Genomic DNA, 19877 nt, shown 5'->3' on the forward strand with positions numbered 1-19877 from the left:
GTCATCGACTGGTGTACAGCCTTTTATTTCGAGCATGAAATGACCAGTAAATTACAATACAGACTGGTTTATGCTCCAATAATTAGTTTGTGCTACTGGGAAGAGCTCATACTTCAGAAAGGAGTCAGTTATCATCTTGAGCTCTAGGCTAGTTTGGGTACGGTCGGGACAAAGACCGCGTTGAACAAACGATCACCGCCACATATCCTACTAATTTATGTAATTGTGACATCATTATAAATGTCTCATAGTGGAAAACGTGGCATCTGCACACACGAGATTCATCAACGTGCATATTGAACATTTAACTCATGACGTCAATTTGTAATAAATAAACAAAGAAAAACTGGTTGTTTGAACGCCAATTTAAAATAAGTAAACAAAGAATTGATGCTTTACTACGCGCCATCGCGCCAAAGTTTGTGTCTTTGCACGCATGTTTTCTCGTCGAAAACCGCCACACTTTCCAGTTGGGATTATGTCATGGTTGTGCATAAAAAATGTACTGGTAATGATCTCTCAATTTAGAATAAAAATGAAATTAAAATGCAAACTATGGCAGCTTTCTTAGTGTGAAAATGTTATCATCCTCCAAGTAATTTGGTTTGAAATAAAATTCAACAAAGTTTTTCCGATCTTCCTGCAGGGTTTCATTCAATTATACCAGGATACAACTAACTGGTTTCACCCCTTATATGGTGATGTTGGACATCACAATATTAGTTTGTACATAAACATAAGTTAAATACATTTTGATATCTGACTTATTTATTTATGTTTCAGAATCATGGATGCTAGGGACTGAACACCTACAAGAAATTGTTGCTAACTACTGGAGATTGTTGTTTTGTGATTTCTTATAAAAATGTCATCATCAAGATTTGAAGTAGAGCGTGTCCCTGGCGATCAAGAAATAGTTTCAGATAAGTCTTCCGTTGGGTCGAAAACGTCACTGGATGAAAGTGAAGAGAAGGGGAAGAGTCCTTTAAAGCTGCCACCAGGAAAGGACCCAAAGCAAAATGATTCGAAGAGATTGCCGGAAGTTTGTGTTGAAGACGAGAGTCCAGTTGAAATAGTTACCGCGGTCAATGAAGAAGAAACGTCAGAGAAAGGTCGGGGTCAGAGTCGCTTCCACGTAGAGTTTGTTGAACCAGAACATGATAAATCTCTCCTGACCCCTTCCTCCCCGACCCATGATACACAGAACTCGTACACTCACACAAAGACTTACTACCAACGCACTTTCGGCCACAACACACATGAAGCGATCCCTATGGTGGCGTATTATCGGAACACCGAGTCTGTTGGCGGGAAGGCCCAGAGACCCACCCTTGACCAACTGCACGCTCCGGAAGACAGCATCACTGAGCAATCTCCTACAAAGAAATCAGAGAATGACACAAGCGGAGATGTTGAATCCGCTAAACTTGCCACACCGGTGAAGTTTGGTTGGATCAAGGGAGTTCTAGTTCGTTGCGTTCTCAATATCTGGGGAGTCATGCTCTTTTTAAGACTCTCCTGGATCGTGGGTCAGGCTGGAGTTGGGTTCACTTTGCTCATCATTCTCCTCTCGTCGGTGGTGACGGTCATCACAACCCTCTCCATGTCGGCAATCTGCACAAACGGGCAAGTGCGAGGGGGAGGAGCATATTATCTGATATCGCGCAGTCTCGGCCCAGAGTTTGGGGGCGCTATTGGCTTAATTTTTTCGCTTGCCAATGCCGTTGCTGTTGCCATGTATGTTGTCGGATTTTCTGAGACCGTTGTTGACATAATGAAGACGTACAACGCCACCATGACTGGAGACGCAGTGAATGACGCCCGAATTATTGGAACAATCACCGTGATCTTGCTTCTTGGAATAACTCAGCTGGGAATGGCATGGGAAGCCAAAATGCAACTTGTTCTTCTGTTCATTTTGTTGGTGTCAATCGCCAACTTTTTGATTGGGACTTTTATTCCTGCCGGACCAGAAAAAAATGCAGATGGATTCTTCAACTATCAGTTAAGTATCGCAGCAGAAAATTTTACGCCAAGTTTTAGAAACGGTGAGGATTTTTTTTCTCTTTTTGCAATTTTCTTCCCGGCAGCCACTGGCATTCTTGCAGGTTGTAATATCTCTGGAGATCTGAAAGATGCCCAGGCCGCTATTCCAAAAGGGACTCTGCTTGCGATCTTAATCACCAGTATAACCTACGCTGTAGTGGCCGTGATATTGGGTTTCGTTGAGGTGCGTTTTGCATCGGGGCTGGTGGCAGATTTCATCGGTGCAGCGAACACTTCAGCGATAAATTGTACGTCTGCTGCATGTCAGTTTGGTTGGAATTACACGGTCGTCAATGAAAATTGCACCGATAAGGTTGACGCTGTTGTGAAGTGCTACAGTGCCGGGCTCCTGAACGACTACCAGGCTATGCAGAAGATAAGTGGATTTGGGCCGATTATTCTCGCTGGGATTTTTGCCGCTACGCTGTCATCCGCACTCGCAAGTCTTGTCAGTGCCCCGAAAATATTTCAAGCAGTTTGTCGTGACAGCATATTCCCGTTTATCACCGTCTTCGGCAAAGGAGCACCAAAGACTGATGAACCGCAGAGAGGTTACATTCTGGCATTTCTTATTGCTCTTGGCTTCATATTGATTGGACAATTAAATGTGATAGCTCCAATCATCTCCAATTTCTTCCTCGCCTCTTACACTTTAATCAACTATTCTTGCTTCTCTGCATCGTTGGCAAAATCACCGGGCTGGCGTCCTGCTTTCAAATATTACAACATGTGGCTCTCGTTGGTTGGAGCTGTTATTTGTAGCGCCATCATGTTCGTCATAGAGTGGTGGGCGGCACTAGTAACAATTATTATTGTGCTTGGCCTTTATAAGTTTGTCGATTACAAGAAGCCAGATGTGAATTGGGGATCCTCCACTCAAGCGTACACATACACACAGGCCCTGAACCACACGTTGAAGCTCACATCAGTCGATGATCACGTCAAAAACTTTCGTCCTCAACTCATGGTGCTCTCGGGAAAGCCGAACCATCGGCCGGCTCTGGTTCATTTTGCTTCACAGATCACTAAAAATGTGTCGTTGATGGTTTGCGCCAACGTGAAGCCTCAGCTTGGAAAGAATCCCGTTCGAGCTCAGATGAAAGAGAGTCACGAGAACCAGCGCTGGCTCAAAAAGCAACATCTCCGTGCGTTTTATACTTCCGTGGTATCACCGTCGATTACAGAAGGTGTCCTGACTATGATGCAATTGTCCGGACTCGGAAAACTTCAAACCAACACCATCCTGATGGGCTTCAAATGTGACTGGCAGCAAGTGTCTGGAGCGGAGTTGGCTTCTTACATAAACATCCTCCATAACGCATTTGATTTGAACTACGGAGTTTGCATCCTTCGAATGAAGGAAGGCCTTGATGTCTCACATTACCTCTCGGAGTCCGACATTCGTTTGCCGAAAAGCAAATCAGACTTGGAAGCATTAAAGAAGGAAGGCTCGTCACTATCGGGCTCGATCGAAGAGGTGAATGAGAGTGTCGCCCCCACTTTGAAGCAGCCACTAGAAGAGGAAGGGAGCAGTTCGCAGTTGGTGCGCATCCACGCCGATGCACGGGGGAGCACCGGTGAGGTGAACACAGCCGCCCTGAAAGCAACGAGTCAGTTTCAAACCGTGCAAGGAAAGGGGAAGACGATCGATGTCTGGTGGCTCTTCGACGACGGAGGTCTTACCATCCTCATCCCATATCTCCTCTCCACTCGACAGCAGTGGTCCGGATGCAGGATGAGGATCTTCACTGGAGGAAAGAAAGAGAGGATTGATCAGGACAAGAGGACAATGGCTCAGCTGCTCACAAAATTCCGCATCAGTTTCGAAGACGTCATTGTCGTCCCGGACATCAACGAAAAACCACAAAAGACATCGATCGACAACTTCAACGAGATGATCAGGCCGTATCGTTTGTTCGACGAAGAAGACGGCTCCGGGGAGAGAAGTAATTTGAACCTGGCAGAACCTTGGAAGATCACCGACAACGAGATGAGGACGTACAAAGACAAAATTTATCGACAGATTCGACTTCAAGAACTTCTCCAGAAGCACTCAAAAGATGCGGCACTGATCATCATGACGCTTCCCATTGGGAGAAAAGGGATTTGCTCATCCTCCCTATATATGGCCTGGCTGGAGGAGCTAACTCGCGATCTTCCTCCAATTGTCTTGATCCGAGGAAACCAGACCAGTGTGGTGACATTTTACTCATGAATTGTGGTGTTTGGTGTGCAACCTTTCTTCTCATTTCTTGTTTAGATAATTAAGTGTGGGAAAGCAGTTTCTGTGCAACAACTACCTTGTACTTAGCTATTAGTTTTGCAATTTTGACTTAATGCTGCAGTTTTCACGAGGATCTGATAAATTGAACTTCAGCTGCTTTCAATAACGACTTTGTTAGTTGTGTGTGAGCTTTTGCTATGACATATCATCACACATATATTCAGTTATTGCAAAATTTTTATTGATACCATTACATCTCTATATTCGAGTCCTGTCTGAGTCCCAGTGCTTGGAACTGTTGTGTCCAATTCCATAGAAATGTTAACTTCCGGCAGCTCATCGCAATTACGCTTGGTACTTTCATTCTGTGTATTTTCTGCATAAAAAAGTGGTGTGTTTTAGTAAATTCGGCTTTTACCTCCTGTTGGTTATTACATAACTATTAGATTAGTTAGAGTTATGCTGCTTAAACCTTATTGAAAATATTTGATGTAAAATACCTCATGAATTGGTGAAATATTATCTGGTTCGCGGCATCAAGTTTTATCTTAACTACCAGCTTAAAATCATCTCATTTAGGATCATTAACTTGTGCAATGACCTTGCATCATCCTGCTGCTACATTCGGTGAATAACAACTATGTCTGTGTATATACTATCTCTGTAATAACTATTTTGTTGGAGCTGCTAAAATCTTTACGCTGTAGACATTGTCTTTTGTAATTGCAAAGTTTTTGTGGACATTTTTAAAGTGAACATTTTTGTTGCAAGTTTTTTTCTTCGGTGTAAATTTTATTTCATGACAAGCTTGCCTTTTGCGTTTCTGTACCAGACACTGATGAAAATAATGATTTCTGGTTGCACTTGTTAAACTAAAATCAGCTTTTTTCTCAATAATATTACCGTGGACCAATTTTATAAGAAACCTCTTTGTTTTCAAAAATTCAATTGCTCTGAACATTTTTATTTCAGGATCAGTATCTTGTCGGTCTTATGTGAGTGCAAAATAACATGACACAATTTCCCCGAATGAGCAACATTTTGCAAATACGAATGTTTAAAGTGTTGTTGATTAATTATGTACGACTGCTAAATTATTTTATTAATTTTCTAGTGCAAGGTGTTGACATAGGTTATTTATTAACTGGCAGAACTAAAACTTGATTTTGTGGCCAAAAGAAATGGCAAGTGCAGCCTATAAAGCCATATATGGCGCCGTCTACGCCATCTTTCTGCTCATCGCAATCTCATTGGGTACCATGTTTGTTTTTTTTAGTTTGCTCTAAATCTTAAAATTAAACCACATTGTTCTCACTAACATTGCAAGCTATGATTTATTTTCAGGCTTGTACCTGCTTTTAACCAATCAGGGCTTCAGGTTTGACGTGGCCTGGTTCCTCACGTCGATATCTCCGTACATGTTCGCCTGCGTTGGGATTGGTCTAGCTATGGGTCTGTCTGTGTTCGGGGCTGCTTGGTAGGCAACATGTTTCAATTGCTGCTTGTACAGACTTTTTAGCTAGTTCTATTGTGATGAATTTATTGCAAAACTATTAAACAGTTATCGGAATATTCTGCTGTAAACCTGTTGGAAATATCTCGGCAATTATAATTAACTGTAATAATGGAATAGATTTGTTTGTTTGCTTGCAGGGGAATTTATTCAACTGGCGCCAGCATCATGGGTGCCGGGGTCCTCATGCCCAGAGTGTACTCAAAAAATTTGGTAGGCGACGTTCACCTGCTGTAGGTGTCATATAATGAATGAGTTTCAGGGTCAAATAAAAATGACGTGTTGTGCTTAAATGTATCGGAGGACTTTGTATGAAATATTCCACTTGTTCAACCCAGGTGAGCATCATATTCTGTGAGGCGGTCGCCATCTACGGCATCATCATCGCCATTGTCATGTCCGGTTATTTGATAAACTTTGACCTCGAAAATTTGAATGAGAAAGCGAGGGCCCAGAATTACTTTGCAGGTATGGACCGTGCATGGCTCCATCTACAAGTGCTGTAACATCAGCAATGCACTGTTTGGTTCACTGTGTACTCGCATTCGCTGCCCGTCTATTTCCGGTATACTTTTCACCGCTTTTATTTTCCAGGATATTCGCTGTTCGGTGCTGGTCTGGTCACCGGTTTGTCCAACCTGGCGTGTGGCATCTGTGTCGGAGTCGTGGGTAGTGGCACCGCACTTGCTGACGCGGCCAACAACACCCTCTTTGTTAAGGTAAGTGATCTTCCATGCTCGATGAAATTCTAAGCGGAAATGATCATGACAGAGGTGAAATACGGAAGTTTATTTCTGCCAACGTTTTGTTAACGCGTTTGGGAACTTGCTGCATTACTTAAGCACAACCTGGCAACCGGAACTTAGGAGCAAGAAACTTAACGACTTCCATTCTACACTTTTCGCGAAAGTTCAAATATTTCACCTCGCCCTGACGAGGTTAATCCGAATGATTAACGAAACGTTGGCAGAAATAAATCTCTGTATTCCACCAGTTAAAGCTTGTGCTTGATGATGCCAGGCCTTGTGGCAACCATTGTATTTTCAAGATATCATTTTGCAGGTTCTTATTGTGGAAATATTCGGTAGCGCCATCGGATTATTCGGCGTCATAGTGGCCATTATTATGGCAACAAAGGCTCACATGACAGATGTCTCTATTGCTTAGATTGGTTGTGTTTTATATTATACTTCTGTGAGGTCACAATCGGCAGAAGTGACACGACAATGACCTGGTCATTATTAACAAGTCCTTCATTCTTCCCTGTGAATTATTTTAAATGTCATTGATATTTTTAAAACGAGCTAATTTGAACCGTCCATCGCAGAAGCTGTCGGGTTAGTTTAAACGTTCATTCTTGCAAGGAGCCGTTTGTAAACAGCAAGTTGTGTGAATGATCGTATTTCGATCTAAAACTTGTTTCTCTTTTACTTTTTGTTGATCGTTTATGTGGTCACAATGAGTCATTATATACAGTTAACAATGCGCATTATAAACAATGATGACGTTTCAGTGCGCATCGTGTCTTTTTTCTCCTCAAATCAATTTGCGCCCCTCGTGCAATATTTGCTGTTAAATGCGTCGCTATTGTAACTATTGTGAGTAAAAGTTGTTTTGTCTCTGTAGGACAAGTAGTAAACATTAGCTCGATGTTCTTGAAAATAAACCATTGCGCGTTTCACCAGTGTCGTATATGGCTGGAATGCGCGAAATACTCAAAATCTTTCACAAACGACGTCGGTCGTTTTAGCTATTGCTTTGCCGTAACTTGTGTGGGAACGCAAAAGCAAGATAAAATAATTAATTCGTCACGACCGAAATATTGAAGTAGGATTTTTAAGGAATCAAATTAAGCAAAAATTTCTATAAAACTCCAAATATGGCCTTGCAATGTTGTCTGACCCAACTCAACCAGCAGCATGGATCAGACAAAGCGTTGACTATTTTAAAAAATCAGCAGGAATAGCCTCATCAGGGCATGATGATCTTCATCCTCGGACTGAAGAAAGTCTTTGACTTAAACCGGGCGATGATTCCTGATCACTCGATCCCCGGTTACCGAGGTTGCCTTTGTGCAGGATCCTATGTCACATGATTAGTATTATTTTTCGATTTCTATGTAGAACTGTTCACCAGGTCCACCGAGCAGGAGCAAGTATATTTAATGCCTTGTTCAAGGGCATCACAATGATATGTCGCCATTGGGTATCGAACCCGCCACACGAGCCATATTTGTTGCAGTGACAGCGCTTGAACCTTTCGGCTACCGAGCCGACAAATTCGTGTTTTGAAAATACAAATATCTAGGCTTGGTACTTTCTGTTTCATTAAATGTTTGTTTTGAAGACATATTGTACATGACATAATTCCTGTTGCCGTTAATATTTGGAAAATTGCAATTTGGTTAATTCATTAATTTTACACCAAGTGGTTTTTCCTCGCAATAATCACGTGAGGAACGGCTCAACTCCTGCAACGTACTAAGGGTCACATAAACATCATCTACACCAGTGAATTGATATTTTGCTCTGGTGTAGGCTAGTGGATCGAGTCAAGCTAGGTTAGTGATTTAATGCATTTATGTCCTATCTACTAACACGTGTCGGGAACAGTTTGAAAAGTAAGAACGCATTGCTTCTGATCCATAGACACTACGTTACATTGTGTTAATGTAGTGTCTATGTCTGATCCCTGAAAGGCTGAAACCATAGAATACTGATAACAAGTTATTAGTATTCTAAAACATTCTTATTATTGTTCTATAACATTGTCATTAGTATTCTACAACATTCTTATTAGTATTCTACAACATTGTTATTAGTATTCTACAACATTGTTATTAGTATTCTACAACATTGTCATTAGTATTCTACAACATCTTATTAGTATTCTACAAGATTGTCATTAGTATTCTACAACATTGTTATTAGTATTCTACAACATTGTTATTCGTATTCTACAAGATTGTTATTAGTATTCTACAACATTGTTATTAGTATTCTACAACATTGTTATTCGTATTCTACAAGATTGTTATTAGTATTCTTCAACATTGTTATTAGTATTTTTTGCTGGAACAAAGCAACCGCTGCCTGGCGTTTTCCGTCTTCGTCTGGTTCTTGATTGAAATTTCTTTTGTATCTTTGGCATCGTGCTTAAGTCAATCCATATTTACTCGCATGTAAGGCTATTTGCGTTGGTTATCATACCTGTCAGCATAGTTTTGTTAAAATGAAACTGTCATATTCCAATTTGTTAGAAATAATAATGGATAACATTCGAAATAATGTTCCAAGTAAAAATACGACTGCAGTTTACGATCGACCCGACCAAGAGATTTAGGCTGGATATAACAAAGCCAAGTCACATCAGTTAAGATTTGAGTTTCGAGCCTTACTCCGCTGGGTGGCCATCAGCAGTCACGCTTGAAAAACTAAACTCAAACGCGCACTTACTTTGCGTTTGTCATTGGCTCGGGCATTTGGCGCACACTCACACAATGGATTAGCCACGCTTGATTAGGCCTAGTTATGAAGACAACAACCAAGCACACGTTTTAAACGCAGATAAACACATTATAGTATCATGCATTGCTCATGGACCAAATTCTCAGAAAAAAGCAATGATTTTAAGCCATAGACACGTTCAAGGTAATGTTTAACAAATATGAATGTTTTAAAACACATTGGTAGGTTGTTTAGAGCGGTGAGAGTGAAACGCTCCTAGGCTGCACTTACGGTGCAACGCATCTAGCGCCCAAAGGGAAAATATCTCACGTTTGGCACATATCTTTATAAAATTTTGGTATTCTGCTATGCTACTGTTTTAGATGAAACAAGCCTGTAATAACAATCCTAAATGTTGGTACAGCGTTCATCACCTTGTCCGCTAGATGGCGACAGGACACAGCCTTTATTTGACAAGAAATTATTGTATTTTTTTAAATTGTGCTTTGTCCTTTATTTTATGCTACTGTTTATTTGTTGTGGAAAAATTTTTTATTTTTTCTCTTTATTCCCTGTTCGCGTTTCGAGTGTGTCGTCGTTAAGTGAAGCCTGTGCTTCAGCGCATTTTATGAATGAAATAATATCAACTTAGCAGCAGTGGTTGACCAGGAACAGCTCAACAATATATAGATTTGGCGTAACGTCCTTTCGATGCTCTACATAGCTTCAGGCATTATATAAAACCCAGCTATCCTGCATGATGGATCTAGATGGTCTGGCTGGAAATAGTGTCAGTGAGCGGGCTCAAACCTTGTCTGAAATGAACTAAGCCGCCTCTTTACAACACCAGTGTTTCATTTTGAACGTAATTTATGCTTCACGTTGGATTTAGAAAACTTTTACTCGAAATTACATTGAAATCATTATTACATTGAAATCTGGTGCTTGATCCACCAAAATCTGCAACTCGGAATGTACGGTAATTGTGAATAGAGATCGACAGTTAAAGTTAGATGTAACGTTTTATAAAGTTTAACGTCTTAGAAATGTATATTGCGCTATTGTACGTGTAACAGTAACATCCTTCTGTGTGTTACATGCCTACTTTGCAACTGTCATTCCTTGGTCGAGCAAGATGGATGGTGAAGTTTGAAGTTATTTCGTGCTTTTCCACGATATTGACGAATCTTATTTCAAGGCGTGATTATTTATCGATTAGTAGCTGTGCTAGGAGTAACTTGCATAAGTCAGATAAACACATTAATTTCCAATTGTTTTATTAGTTCGACCGTCAGAGCTAAAAAAGCTGGACATGTTAAGTGGTCAAAGTGAATACTAACTACAATCTGTGCTAACTTATGCTAACTTATGCTAAACTGAGCTTGTCAAAACAGAGATACGGTCCTTTTACAAACAATATGCTCGACGGTAACTGGTGACGTAAGTATATGGTTTGCAAATTGCAACGAAATACGGGCATTGTGATGTGACTAAAGGAATTTACGTGACGAAAACGTCACAAATTTTCAGGCAATTCCCTCACATAGGGGAAATACCCAAAACGAAACCGTTTTGGACACGCTCTACAAAAAATGACAGCCTTTATTTTAATAGTACAGTATTGTTTATTTTTCTCCATTAACTGCAGAACTGTGCGGAACGAAAGTTACGATACTAACCGTTGTATTTATAGCACAATAAAACACATGCTCACGACCAATTAACGAGCAAGAAAAAGTGGCATAGCCCAAGGGCTTAAAACATGCAAGATAATAATTATACAATTGTGTTATTAGATGGTAGGTTAGTATGGCCACTAAATCAACAAAATAATTACTATTTCACCAAGGGCCGGCTGCCGGTTACCGAATTTGGTAAAAGCTGCTTCAGAAACGTCTGGCCGGTGATGCAATTGGTATTTTCTTATTTTGGTAAACGATGGCCGATCAAGTAGACATTTAGTAATAAGCTTGATCTTAACTATCTTATCATAAGCAGGATTTGAACCCGAAACCGCCAGCACACGTGGTAGACTCTTAACCCAGACTGTAGAGTAAGGCCGTTTTCAGCAAGACCATTGGTGTTCCATACAACCAACAATGACAAGTCTGGGTACGCAACTACACAGTAATGTACACAATTTGACTTATTTAATTTTTAAATTAATTGAAAATTGAGCACACAGAAGTTCTCTAGCACCTACAGTGCATCACGGTAGCTCAATGAAAACAGCATTGAGTGAGCTTACGCCAAACTCTACAGTCTGGTCCCCATCTATTACACCAGCCGTGTTTCATTATTCGCCCGTTCAAGACAGGAATATTTATTCTACCAGCGGAAAATTGCCGGTTGCCTAATTGTGATTATGCAACTTCAGTAAAGACACCGGTAAAATAGTCACATTGTAAAAATTTCTACATTCGCTCCACTTTCTAGCACTAACACAACGCCTAACACTTTCATAAACCTAGTTTGCAGTGTTTGGCATGTCATAAGGGCACTTAATACTGTTTTCTTTGAGCTTCATTGCCGCACTTTAGGTGCTTTATTTAGCACTTAATGACTTGGACAGAACTTCAGGCACTCAATTTTCAATTAACTTAGAGATTGACTTAATCAAATTGTGTGCATTACTGTGTAAATGCAAACTTCCACTGCCTCACCAGCACTTGTCATTTTTGATTGTTTGGTGCACACAAGATCTTGCTGAAAACGACCACTTTCACCAAAGTGGAAAGTGTGGCACCTGCATGCATGATGCATGAGACTCGTCAGCGTGCATGTCGAACTTTTTTTCTTCATGCCAATTCATAATGAGTAAACAAAGAAAAGCTCGTTTGAACATTTCAACACCTCTGGGCTAGATCTGCCACACCAAGAAGAATTATATAAAGGCCTCCCTTATACATGATATTTTCAAGGTTTCAGTTTTACTTTTGGAGCTAAATAATAAATATTCACTTTGTACTTTTATTGAAAAGATCATTGTTGGTGTGTTTTTTATCGACAGATGTTGATCAAGCAGAATATATTTTATGCAAATTCAAACCACCTTTAACTACAGGTTCAGGCAATATCTATGCATTGTTAGTCTCCATGTCTTGGGTGAAAGCTGTTTGGGAGGAGGAGAATGGAGATGAGGTTGAAGGGGTCATTCCATCCACCTGGATATCTGGTTCTGTTCTTTGGCCCAACAGCAGTCAAGCGAGGAAGTTCTTGGCTGAACGAAAACAACCGAGTCAGTCCTGGTGCAAGTTCAAACTGAAAGAAATTAAAAGTGTATCAGGTAAGTTATTGCTTCTGTGGTGTTTAATTGAATAAACCAAGAGTCGTTTTGCATATTAAATAGATACGAGGTCACATTCCCCAGTATTCCATATCATACCATCATCCTAGCAATAAGCATGCCATGGTTTTTGACTTAAAACACTTGGTTCTGATGCAGATGACATCGACGAATGCAGAAGTGGTCGGTTCAATGTTGAAACAAACCTTTTTAAAAATAAATGGAAGATGTTTAGTTGGGTTATGAGATTACTTCCTAACTCGTTCTCCACAACATCATACTTCACTTCGTACCAATCAGACGATCGTCAACTGCAAACACTGTCATTGGAAAACGGTTATTTTTTGTTTGCTGTTAAGTTTTTGTAAATGTGATAAGTTTTGGGTTGTGATTGTGAATAGTAGTGTTAGAATTTTATTTATATATGATATTGTATGTAATTAAAAATTGTTGGGAACCTGTACTCTTAAAGCATAGAAACCATCTTAAAATAACAGCGACAGTTGTACAAGTTGCAGACCAACATTTATCTCTTTAAATAATTAATAATAGTCCAAAATTTTCCTTCACTTTCATATCTTTCTGCCTCGTGTGCACAAGTAGGAGTTGAGCTTTAAAGGTTTAAAAATGTTAATGTTCGCAGATGACAACAAAGTACAGCGACATATAATGATCAGCTACGCCCGAAAGGATTTCAAACTTGCTCTGGAGGTCAGTCATATAAATAGTTGATTACTTTTTAATTACCAGTGTGCTTCTGGTATGTTTATAACATAAAGTGTCCTCTATGAAGATAAAGTTTAGTGTGTTTAGTGATTTTCAGTGAAAAGAAATCGACAAAAAACAGAAAAATCTTGTTGGTCCAAGGAAATGGTTCAACTTGATAAAAAACTTCTCTGCTTTAAAGTTTTTCTTATCTGTTATTTTTTACTGTGTTATGTTTCACTGTTTTGATCTTTTTATTTACTCCACTGTCTTTGTTGTTTCTTAAGCCAGTGATGGTGAAGCGCATTTGAGCATTTTTTATCACATGTGGCTCTATATGCTGTATATATATGATTATTAATGTTTGTATACTGTGTTTAGGTGCCACAAAGTATTTTTCTCAGTCCAGCGATAAAGATTCTGATACTAGAGCATTGGTTGTTTTTATGCCAAGTAGTGCATGGATTACTGGTTAGTTTTGATCTATCTAAACTTTTTGATTTTTTCAATTACAATTTCAATTTCACAGATATACAACAAGCTTTCTGACAATGGTTATATGGTTTGGATCAATGCGACACAAAAAGTCACCAATTTTCGCAACGTGGTGGCAGATGCCGTGAAGAACGCGTATCTCGTGCTTGTGCTTGTATCTTCACACTATGTGGCAAGTGAAGCGTGTCGACGGGAAGTCTCTTACGCTGTAGATTTGAAAACAACCGTAGTGTCAGTGATGGTGCAGGAAAGCTACAAAGAAGAAAACTGCTTGAGTAAGTTGCTTGTTCACTTGCGAAAGATAAAACGTAATTTGTTCTAAGACATCTAACCACAAAATAGTACACGCCTTTCGCTCCGACAATGTTAGTTTACGCTTTTTTGATTCTTGATGGTGTTTAAATGTTCATCCTCTGTTTTACCGACCTGTCATTTATGTATGACACATTGTACAATTCCGACACAGGTTAAATTGAAATATTAACGAAGCAACTACGGGTATTTGGGATGTTCAGGCTCCTGTTTATGTGTTTAGGGTGAAATTATCGGTTAATTTATAAAATTGCGAACAATAGTGCTATTTTATCAATATATGAGCATGTACATTGTGTTGGCTGAATCCTGTGTGCTTGCGAATCACTTTGCTGACTTGTCATCATTTTCGCAGTTTTGAATCTTCAACCAGAACAAACCTTGCATGCAACCGAAGAGAATTTTCATAAAAAGCTCAAAGAAATCATAAGTAAGTTGCATGAAAAGCATGTTTTGTAAGGATATAAGCATAATGTGTAGCTATCAAATCGATGTGGCTCAAATTGAGAGTGAAATTGAGGTATATCGGTCTATTTGCACACAAACTATGTATGTGCAGACCCATTAAACTTTGCTCATAGTTTCCATAAAAATGGAACAAAGTGTGGAAATATTTTACAATGTGTCAAAGCATTGTCTTTCCTAAATGCACAGTGCATATATAAACTCTCGGGTTTCCAAATATTGTGCGAATAAATCTACCATCAAGTTTCCATATTTAATTTTGTTCTTTGAGCTAAATTTGCAAAATAATTAATTAAAATTAAATTAATTTGCCTGTTTTGAAGTGTTTCATTTCTGTCTATAAATCAATTTTATTGCAGATAGAAATCAACCTCCGAGAAATGTGCAAACAAAACTGTCGAAAGGAACAACGCAATCTCCTGGCTCTGACTTGATGGTTTCAGGTGATGAAGAACAAAAGCACATCATGATCAGCTACAACTGGGCAGATTCAAAACAACTCGCTCATAAAGTTGGTTTTATTCCCACTTACTTGTTGTTTGATAAAAAAGTGAAATGGGGACAAATGATAAAACGACCTTAAATTAATGAATGATTGTCGGCAAACATGCTGAGGCATTGGATTTAGTGGTTAAGCAATTGTGTTGCAAGAATGCAAGTTTGTTGCTAATTATGACATAGGTCGTGGCAATGATGATGTCATAAGTAAAATCTATGTGCGTAACGATGATGCTTACATTAAATATGAATAGAATGTTTTGTGTAAGAGTCAAGAAACAGGCACGATTAAAGCCATGACAGGAACACTTATCTTTAGCTTAATATAGCTCATAGTAATCGCTTGTTTACTGACTCATGTCCCATCATAAACGTGTTGAATAACCTGTCTGTTATATACTGTTGGTTTCATATTGTAAAGTTATAATTGCCGTTACTGTCATAATTTGCAGCTAATTTGCTTTACATTTTCAGCAACAACTGTTTAACCTTTTAGGGAACTAAATAAAGAAGTTCTGTTTTTTTAACCTTCAGTTTATAACTTTCAACTTTTTTTGATTAATGGACATTTTGTTGTCTCTCGCTTAATATTTAAAACGCAAACGTCAGTGGTAGTTCAGCAGTTCTATTGCTGCAAAGTGTGGTGGCAGTGTTTGATGTGTTCATGAAGTTTTTGTTTCATAGATATCTTGTTATTTGAAGGGGATTTTGCTAAATCTATGGTAAATGCGTTTTTCTCCCAGATAAATGACGAGCTTTGTAAGGCCAAGTACAAAGTGTGGATCGATAAAAATGAAATGCACGGACCAGTGTTTGGGAAAATGGCAGAAGCAGTTGAAAATGCCGACCTTTTTCTGATGTTTGCCACCAAACATTACATGACAAGTGAAAACTGCCAAATGGAAGCCGCCTACGCTAAAGATTTGAAGAAGACCATTATCCCTATCAAAGTTGAACAAGGCTACAAGCCTAACAATTGGTTGGGTGAGTTCCAACTCAGGTATCTGGGTGTTTGGCAACATCCAAAATATTGCCTACATCTATCTGCATGATACAGAGAAAGTTGTTTTTGTTTAGAATTCCTATTTGTTAAAGTCGTGCATTAACACAGCATTTCTTTGAGCAGGTTTGTTCTGTGCAAAAGAGCTGTATTACGACTTCAGTAACTGCAAATTTGAGGAGAAGTTTAACGAGCTAAAGGCGGGTATTGGTGAGTTAATTTGCATGTTCCATGTCATACTTCCAACTTAAATATTCGCTTTAATGTTTCATGATATTGATTTCAAACCCATCACATAAAATGCCTACATCAGCCTGATATATATGTTTCAAGCCAAATTTCACTCTATACCCTATATTACTTCTATTCAATCCCACCCAGTTAAATTTAAGCTACGTATTAAAATATTAAATAGTTGTTACCAGGCAAAATATCAAAAGTTAGTTACCTCCAAGAAACGCATCTTTTAAAAGTTTTGCTAGATTTCTCGGAAAAATAAAAGTTTAAAGAAAAAGGAATAACTCCAAAAACAATTCAAATTAAAATTCCAAATTTTACGAAATTCTTTGTAACAAAGTGCTTTGTTTCTTCTTATCAATGCATCTACTTTGATAGAAAAACTGCAGCAAGCTCGACAGCCAACAGATGTTGAGAAGATTCCAAAATCAAGCAAGAAATCAGGTTTTTTGTCGTATTTTGTTGTCCATGTTGTCAATGAACACAACATATAAACTGCCTTCACTTAAAAATTTAGCATCGTTGTATTTCAGCAGTTTTAACTTGATCATGTGCTTATTTTCAAAGATGAAAATCAACCGAATGACGTTCAGACAAAAACAATTGTGACACAGATGGGAAGCGTCGAAAATCAAAGGCACATCATGATCAGTTATCATTGGTCTTCCAAAGAACTTGCTGATAAAGTTAGTTTTATTGCTAGTCTTTTGTCATTTTCTCTCACTTTTACTTCTGAGCGCTACTTCTGATATTATGATCTCAATGGATATCTGTTTAAAAAGCCTTTACAAGCCGCATTTCACTTTTCATTCAATTTCGAATCAATGGTTACAAGCTAATGCCGATGCATTTTTTAATGTTTCGCCAAAAAATATGTCATGGAAAATACTTTGAACGTCCGAAGCTGCCTAAGCAGCGAATTCAAGTTTAACAATTTTAAGTCAGTTTTGTGTTATCCAAGGTTTTGTATAAAAGTTTTATTTTACTCTTTTCCAGTTGTATGACAAGCTTTGTGATGCTGGTTGTAAAGTTTGGATTGATGTGCATGAAATGAGAGGAGCTATTTACGACCGAATGTACGAAGCTGTTGAGAACGCTTTCCTTGTGCTGATGATTCACTCTTCCGAATATGGACAGAGTGAAAACTGCAGACGGGAAGCCTTGTTGGCGTCAGATCTCAAAAAACCGATAATTCCAATTATTGGGGACACCAGTTATAAAATGAATGGTTGGCTTGGTAAGTTGCTGATGTTTAATCTATGAATGTGATAAAAGGGGTCAACTATTCAAGGCATCCCGCTTGGCTCAGTAGCCGAGTAACCATAAATACGGCCCACGTACGATATCCAGTGACGTTATACCGTGAGAATAAAATTGTTAGAGTATGTTGGAGTAATAAAATGATGACCAGCACCACGCGATATGACATTTTCCACCTCTGCTTTATACAGACTAAATTGATTTAGTAAAATTAAAGTCATACAAATTTCATTGCGTGATAAAATTTGTGCATTTCTCTCATCAGCTGACACTCGGCAGTGATAGGACCATGTTACTTATCAAGTCATTTATTCATTATCGGTAACTCCACAAATAAGAAGATTAATATTGAATATGTAATTAAGTGGCATGTGACAAACTTTGTCTGCAAATAGATGTTAGACCTTCTTCATATAGATGCACTCTTGTGTATGTAACAACTTGAATGCTTTTACAGCGCTTCTTACCGCTGGGAAGTTGTATTGGGATTTTAGCAAAGGTTCGTTCGAAGACCATTTCCGAAATCTTTTGAAAGAAATCAGAAGGTGACAAAACTTAAATAACTAAAAAATTAACTTGGTAAATATTATAATTGAATAAGTACTGAGCTACATAAACAATAATACCAGATAAAAAAGAATTATAATCATTAAACTTAGCCGTAATTGCAAACTTATTATTTAAAACTTTGCCATAAATTAGTTGCTTATGCCTAACATTGTTGTTATTATAAAACATACATGTTTTTAATGAAAGCTAAATTTCAATTGTTTCTGCTAAATGAAGTAGAAATAAACTTGAAGCAGTATCAACTATCGTCCATGAAGCAGGAATTCCGGGAGCTGTTAATTTAAGCAATGACGTCACAGTTCAAACTCCAACAATCATCACCTTGTCTTATCGCTGCGCATTTTTGTTCAAATTTTTAAAACGTCCCCGATCTTAGAATTGTTTATCCAAGCACCGTAGTTCGCTACGTTAGGGTTTTAACCTAAGCTCCGAAGATTTATTTCGAGCTATGCACAGATATAACTTACTTAACTTTTATGCTTTAGAGTAGACCATTAGGTACTAGGGTTTGCATTATTTTGTGACGTCAGTATGAGCAGCGCTGTTGTTTTCCAGATACTCGGAGTGATCGCCACTGACCGCCAGACGTTGGTAGCGATTGAACAAGAACAATTAATCAAATTTGTTCTCTTTTTTTGAAAAAGTTTTCCCATCAAATGTTTTTAACATCTTTGACTAAAGTTTAACCAACGCTCACGCCTGCAAGTGTACGCGGCTGATATTGTCATCTAATTATCTCTATTCGCTTCTTCTATGAAGGGGTATTGTGTGATAATAAACTGGTGTGATGTAACAATCTTTATCCTCGGACTGAGGAAAGTCTTTGCACTTAGACCGGATGATTCCTCATCGCCAGAGCCACGATTACCGAGCTATGGCCTAAGTGCAATTTCCTATTGCGTAACCCTGTGCACTGGTATCAAGTGTTGTGTATCGTGTTATAAAGGTGGGATGGATTCTGTGGTGATGCCTTTTCGCAATCTCGAAACTTACCTAAATATTTTTATTGTGAACGCTTTATGTTTGCCAAATAAATGTGCCATTTAGTATATTACCATTGTGCCATTTCGAATGTTACTTTTCGGAAGTATTTTGCAAGAAATTGTGAACGAATTTTATTAATTTATATATATTTAAACATTCTTTCAATTCTAGACAACGTCATAATTGTTTTAATTTTCCATTTACACCGTCCAGCAGGTGGCGGTAAGCATCACAAAACGGTCTCTAATGTTTGTTTAGAAGAAAGTTTTTCGTTTTCCTCATTAATTATTTTGTTGCGCGCGACACGTTTATATGCTTTGTATTATATGCATTCTATCTATCTATGCCCAATGTATTCCGTTGTAGTCCTTTGCTTCATCGTCGCAATCAGCTGCTTGAGCTTGGTTTATGCAAGATTTCTGTATCGCTGGTTTGTTTCCTTTTACTCCGTTGAACATGATTCCAAGATGCGACTCGCTTAATAATCTTACTTTATGACGTAACATAATTTTAAATAAACGCCTTCACTTGTAAGTACATTCGTTGCAATCTGTAGCCAATAGTATAGCGGGCCAGTACCGCGGTACTATACTACCAAGTTACTGAAATCTTGAAAAAATTACCGAATTACTTTTTTCAAGAATTTTCAGTCGGTCCCGGGACTCAGTACTTTTCACGCGAATAATTCGAAATTTTAACAAGTATGTGTTCAAAAATACATGTTAATTAATCCTTAATACCATTTTTAGCATCTGTTGATCTTTTTTAATCTACAAATATTAAGTAAAATTGCAAGCGATTAACGTCACATATGTTTTGACCTAAAACATATGTTA

The 19877-nt window shown here is 38.5% G+C and overlaps 3 protein-coding genes across 4 annotated transcripts; all 3 read left to right on the plus strand.

Moving 5' to 3' along the window:
* Positions 1-784: 784 nt before the first annotated feature.
* On the plus strand, positions 785-5384 carry LOC143459203 (solute carrier family 12 member 2-like). The gene has a single exon (XM_076956245.1). The coding sequence runs from the start codon at positions 866-868 to the stop codon at positions 4259-4261; it is 3396 nt and encodes a 1131-aa protein (XP_076812360.1). The 5' UTR covers positions 785-865; the 3' UTR covers positions 4262-5384.
* Positions 5329-7461, plus strand: LOC143459204 (V-type proton ATPase 21 kDa proteolipid subunit c''-like). Its single transcript, XM_076956246.1, has 6 exons — positions 5329-5524; positions 5615-5747; positions 5924-5996; positions 6122-6251; positions 6378-6502; positions 6846-7461. The coding sequence occupies exons 1-6, from the start codon at positions 5452-5454 to the stop codon at positions 6948-6950; spliced, it is 639 nt and encodes a 212-aa protein (XP_076812361.1). The 5' UTR covers positions 5329-5451; the 3' UTR covers positions 6951-7461.
* A 4832-nt stretch (positions 7462-12293) lies between these two features.
* On the plus strand, positions 12294-19575 carry LOC143459297 (uncharacterized). Of its 2 annotated transcripts, XM_076956384.1 has the most exons (14): positions 12294-12515; positions 12675-12851; positions 13159-13226; positions 13602-13691; positions 13750-13990; positions 14383-14457; positions 14852-15003; positions 15734-15974; positions 16117-16200; positions 16606-16671; positions 16795-16913; positions 17224-17464; positions 17945-18032; positions 18613-19575. In XM_076956384.1, exons 1-14 carry the CDS (start codon positions 12326-12328, stop codon positions 18623-18625), a joined length of 1845 nt encoding a protein of 614 aa, XP_076812499.1. In that variant the 5' UTR covers positions 12294-12325; the 3' UTR covers positions 18626-19575. The 2 variants fall into 2 exon arrangements, with proteins under 2 accessions (XP_076812499.1, XP_076812500.1); XM_076956385.1 differs by lacking the exon at positions 13602-13691.
* The last annotated feature ends 302 nt before the right edge of the window (positions 19576-19877 follow it).

Source organism: Clavelina lepadiformis, chromosome 5, assembly GCF_947623445.1.
Source record: "Clavelina lepadiformis chromosome 5, kaClaLepa1.1, whole genome shotgun sequence".
NCBI classification, from domain to species: Eukaryota; Metazoa; Chordata; class Ascidiacea; order Aplousobranchia; family Clavelinidae; genus Clavelina; species Clavelina lepadiformis.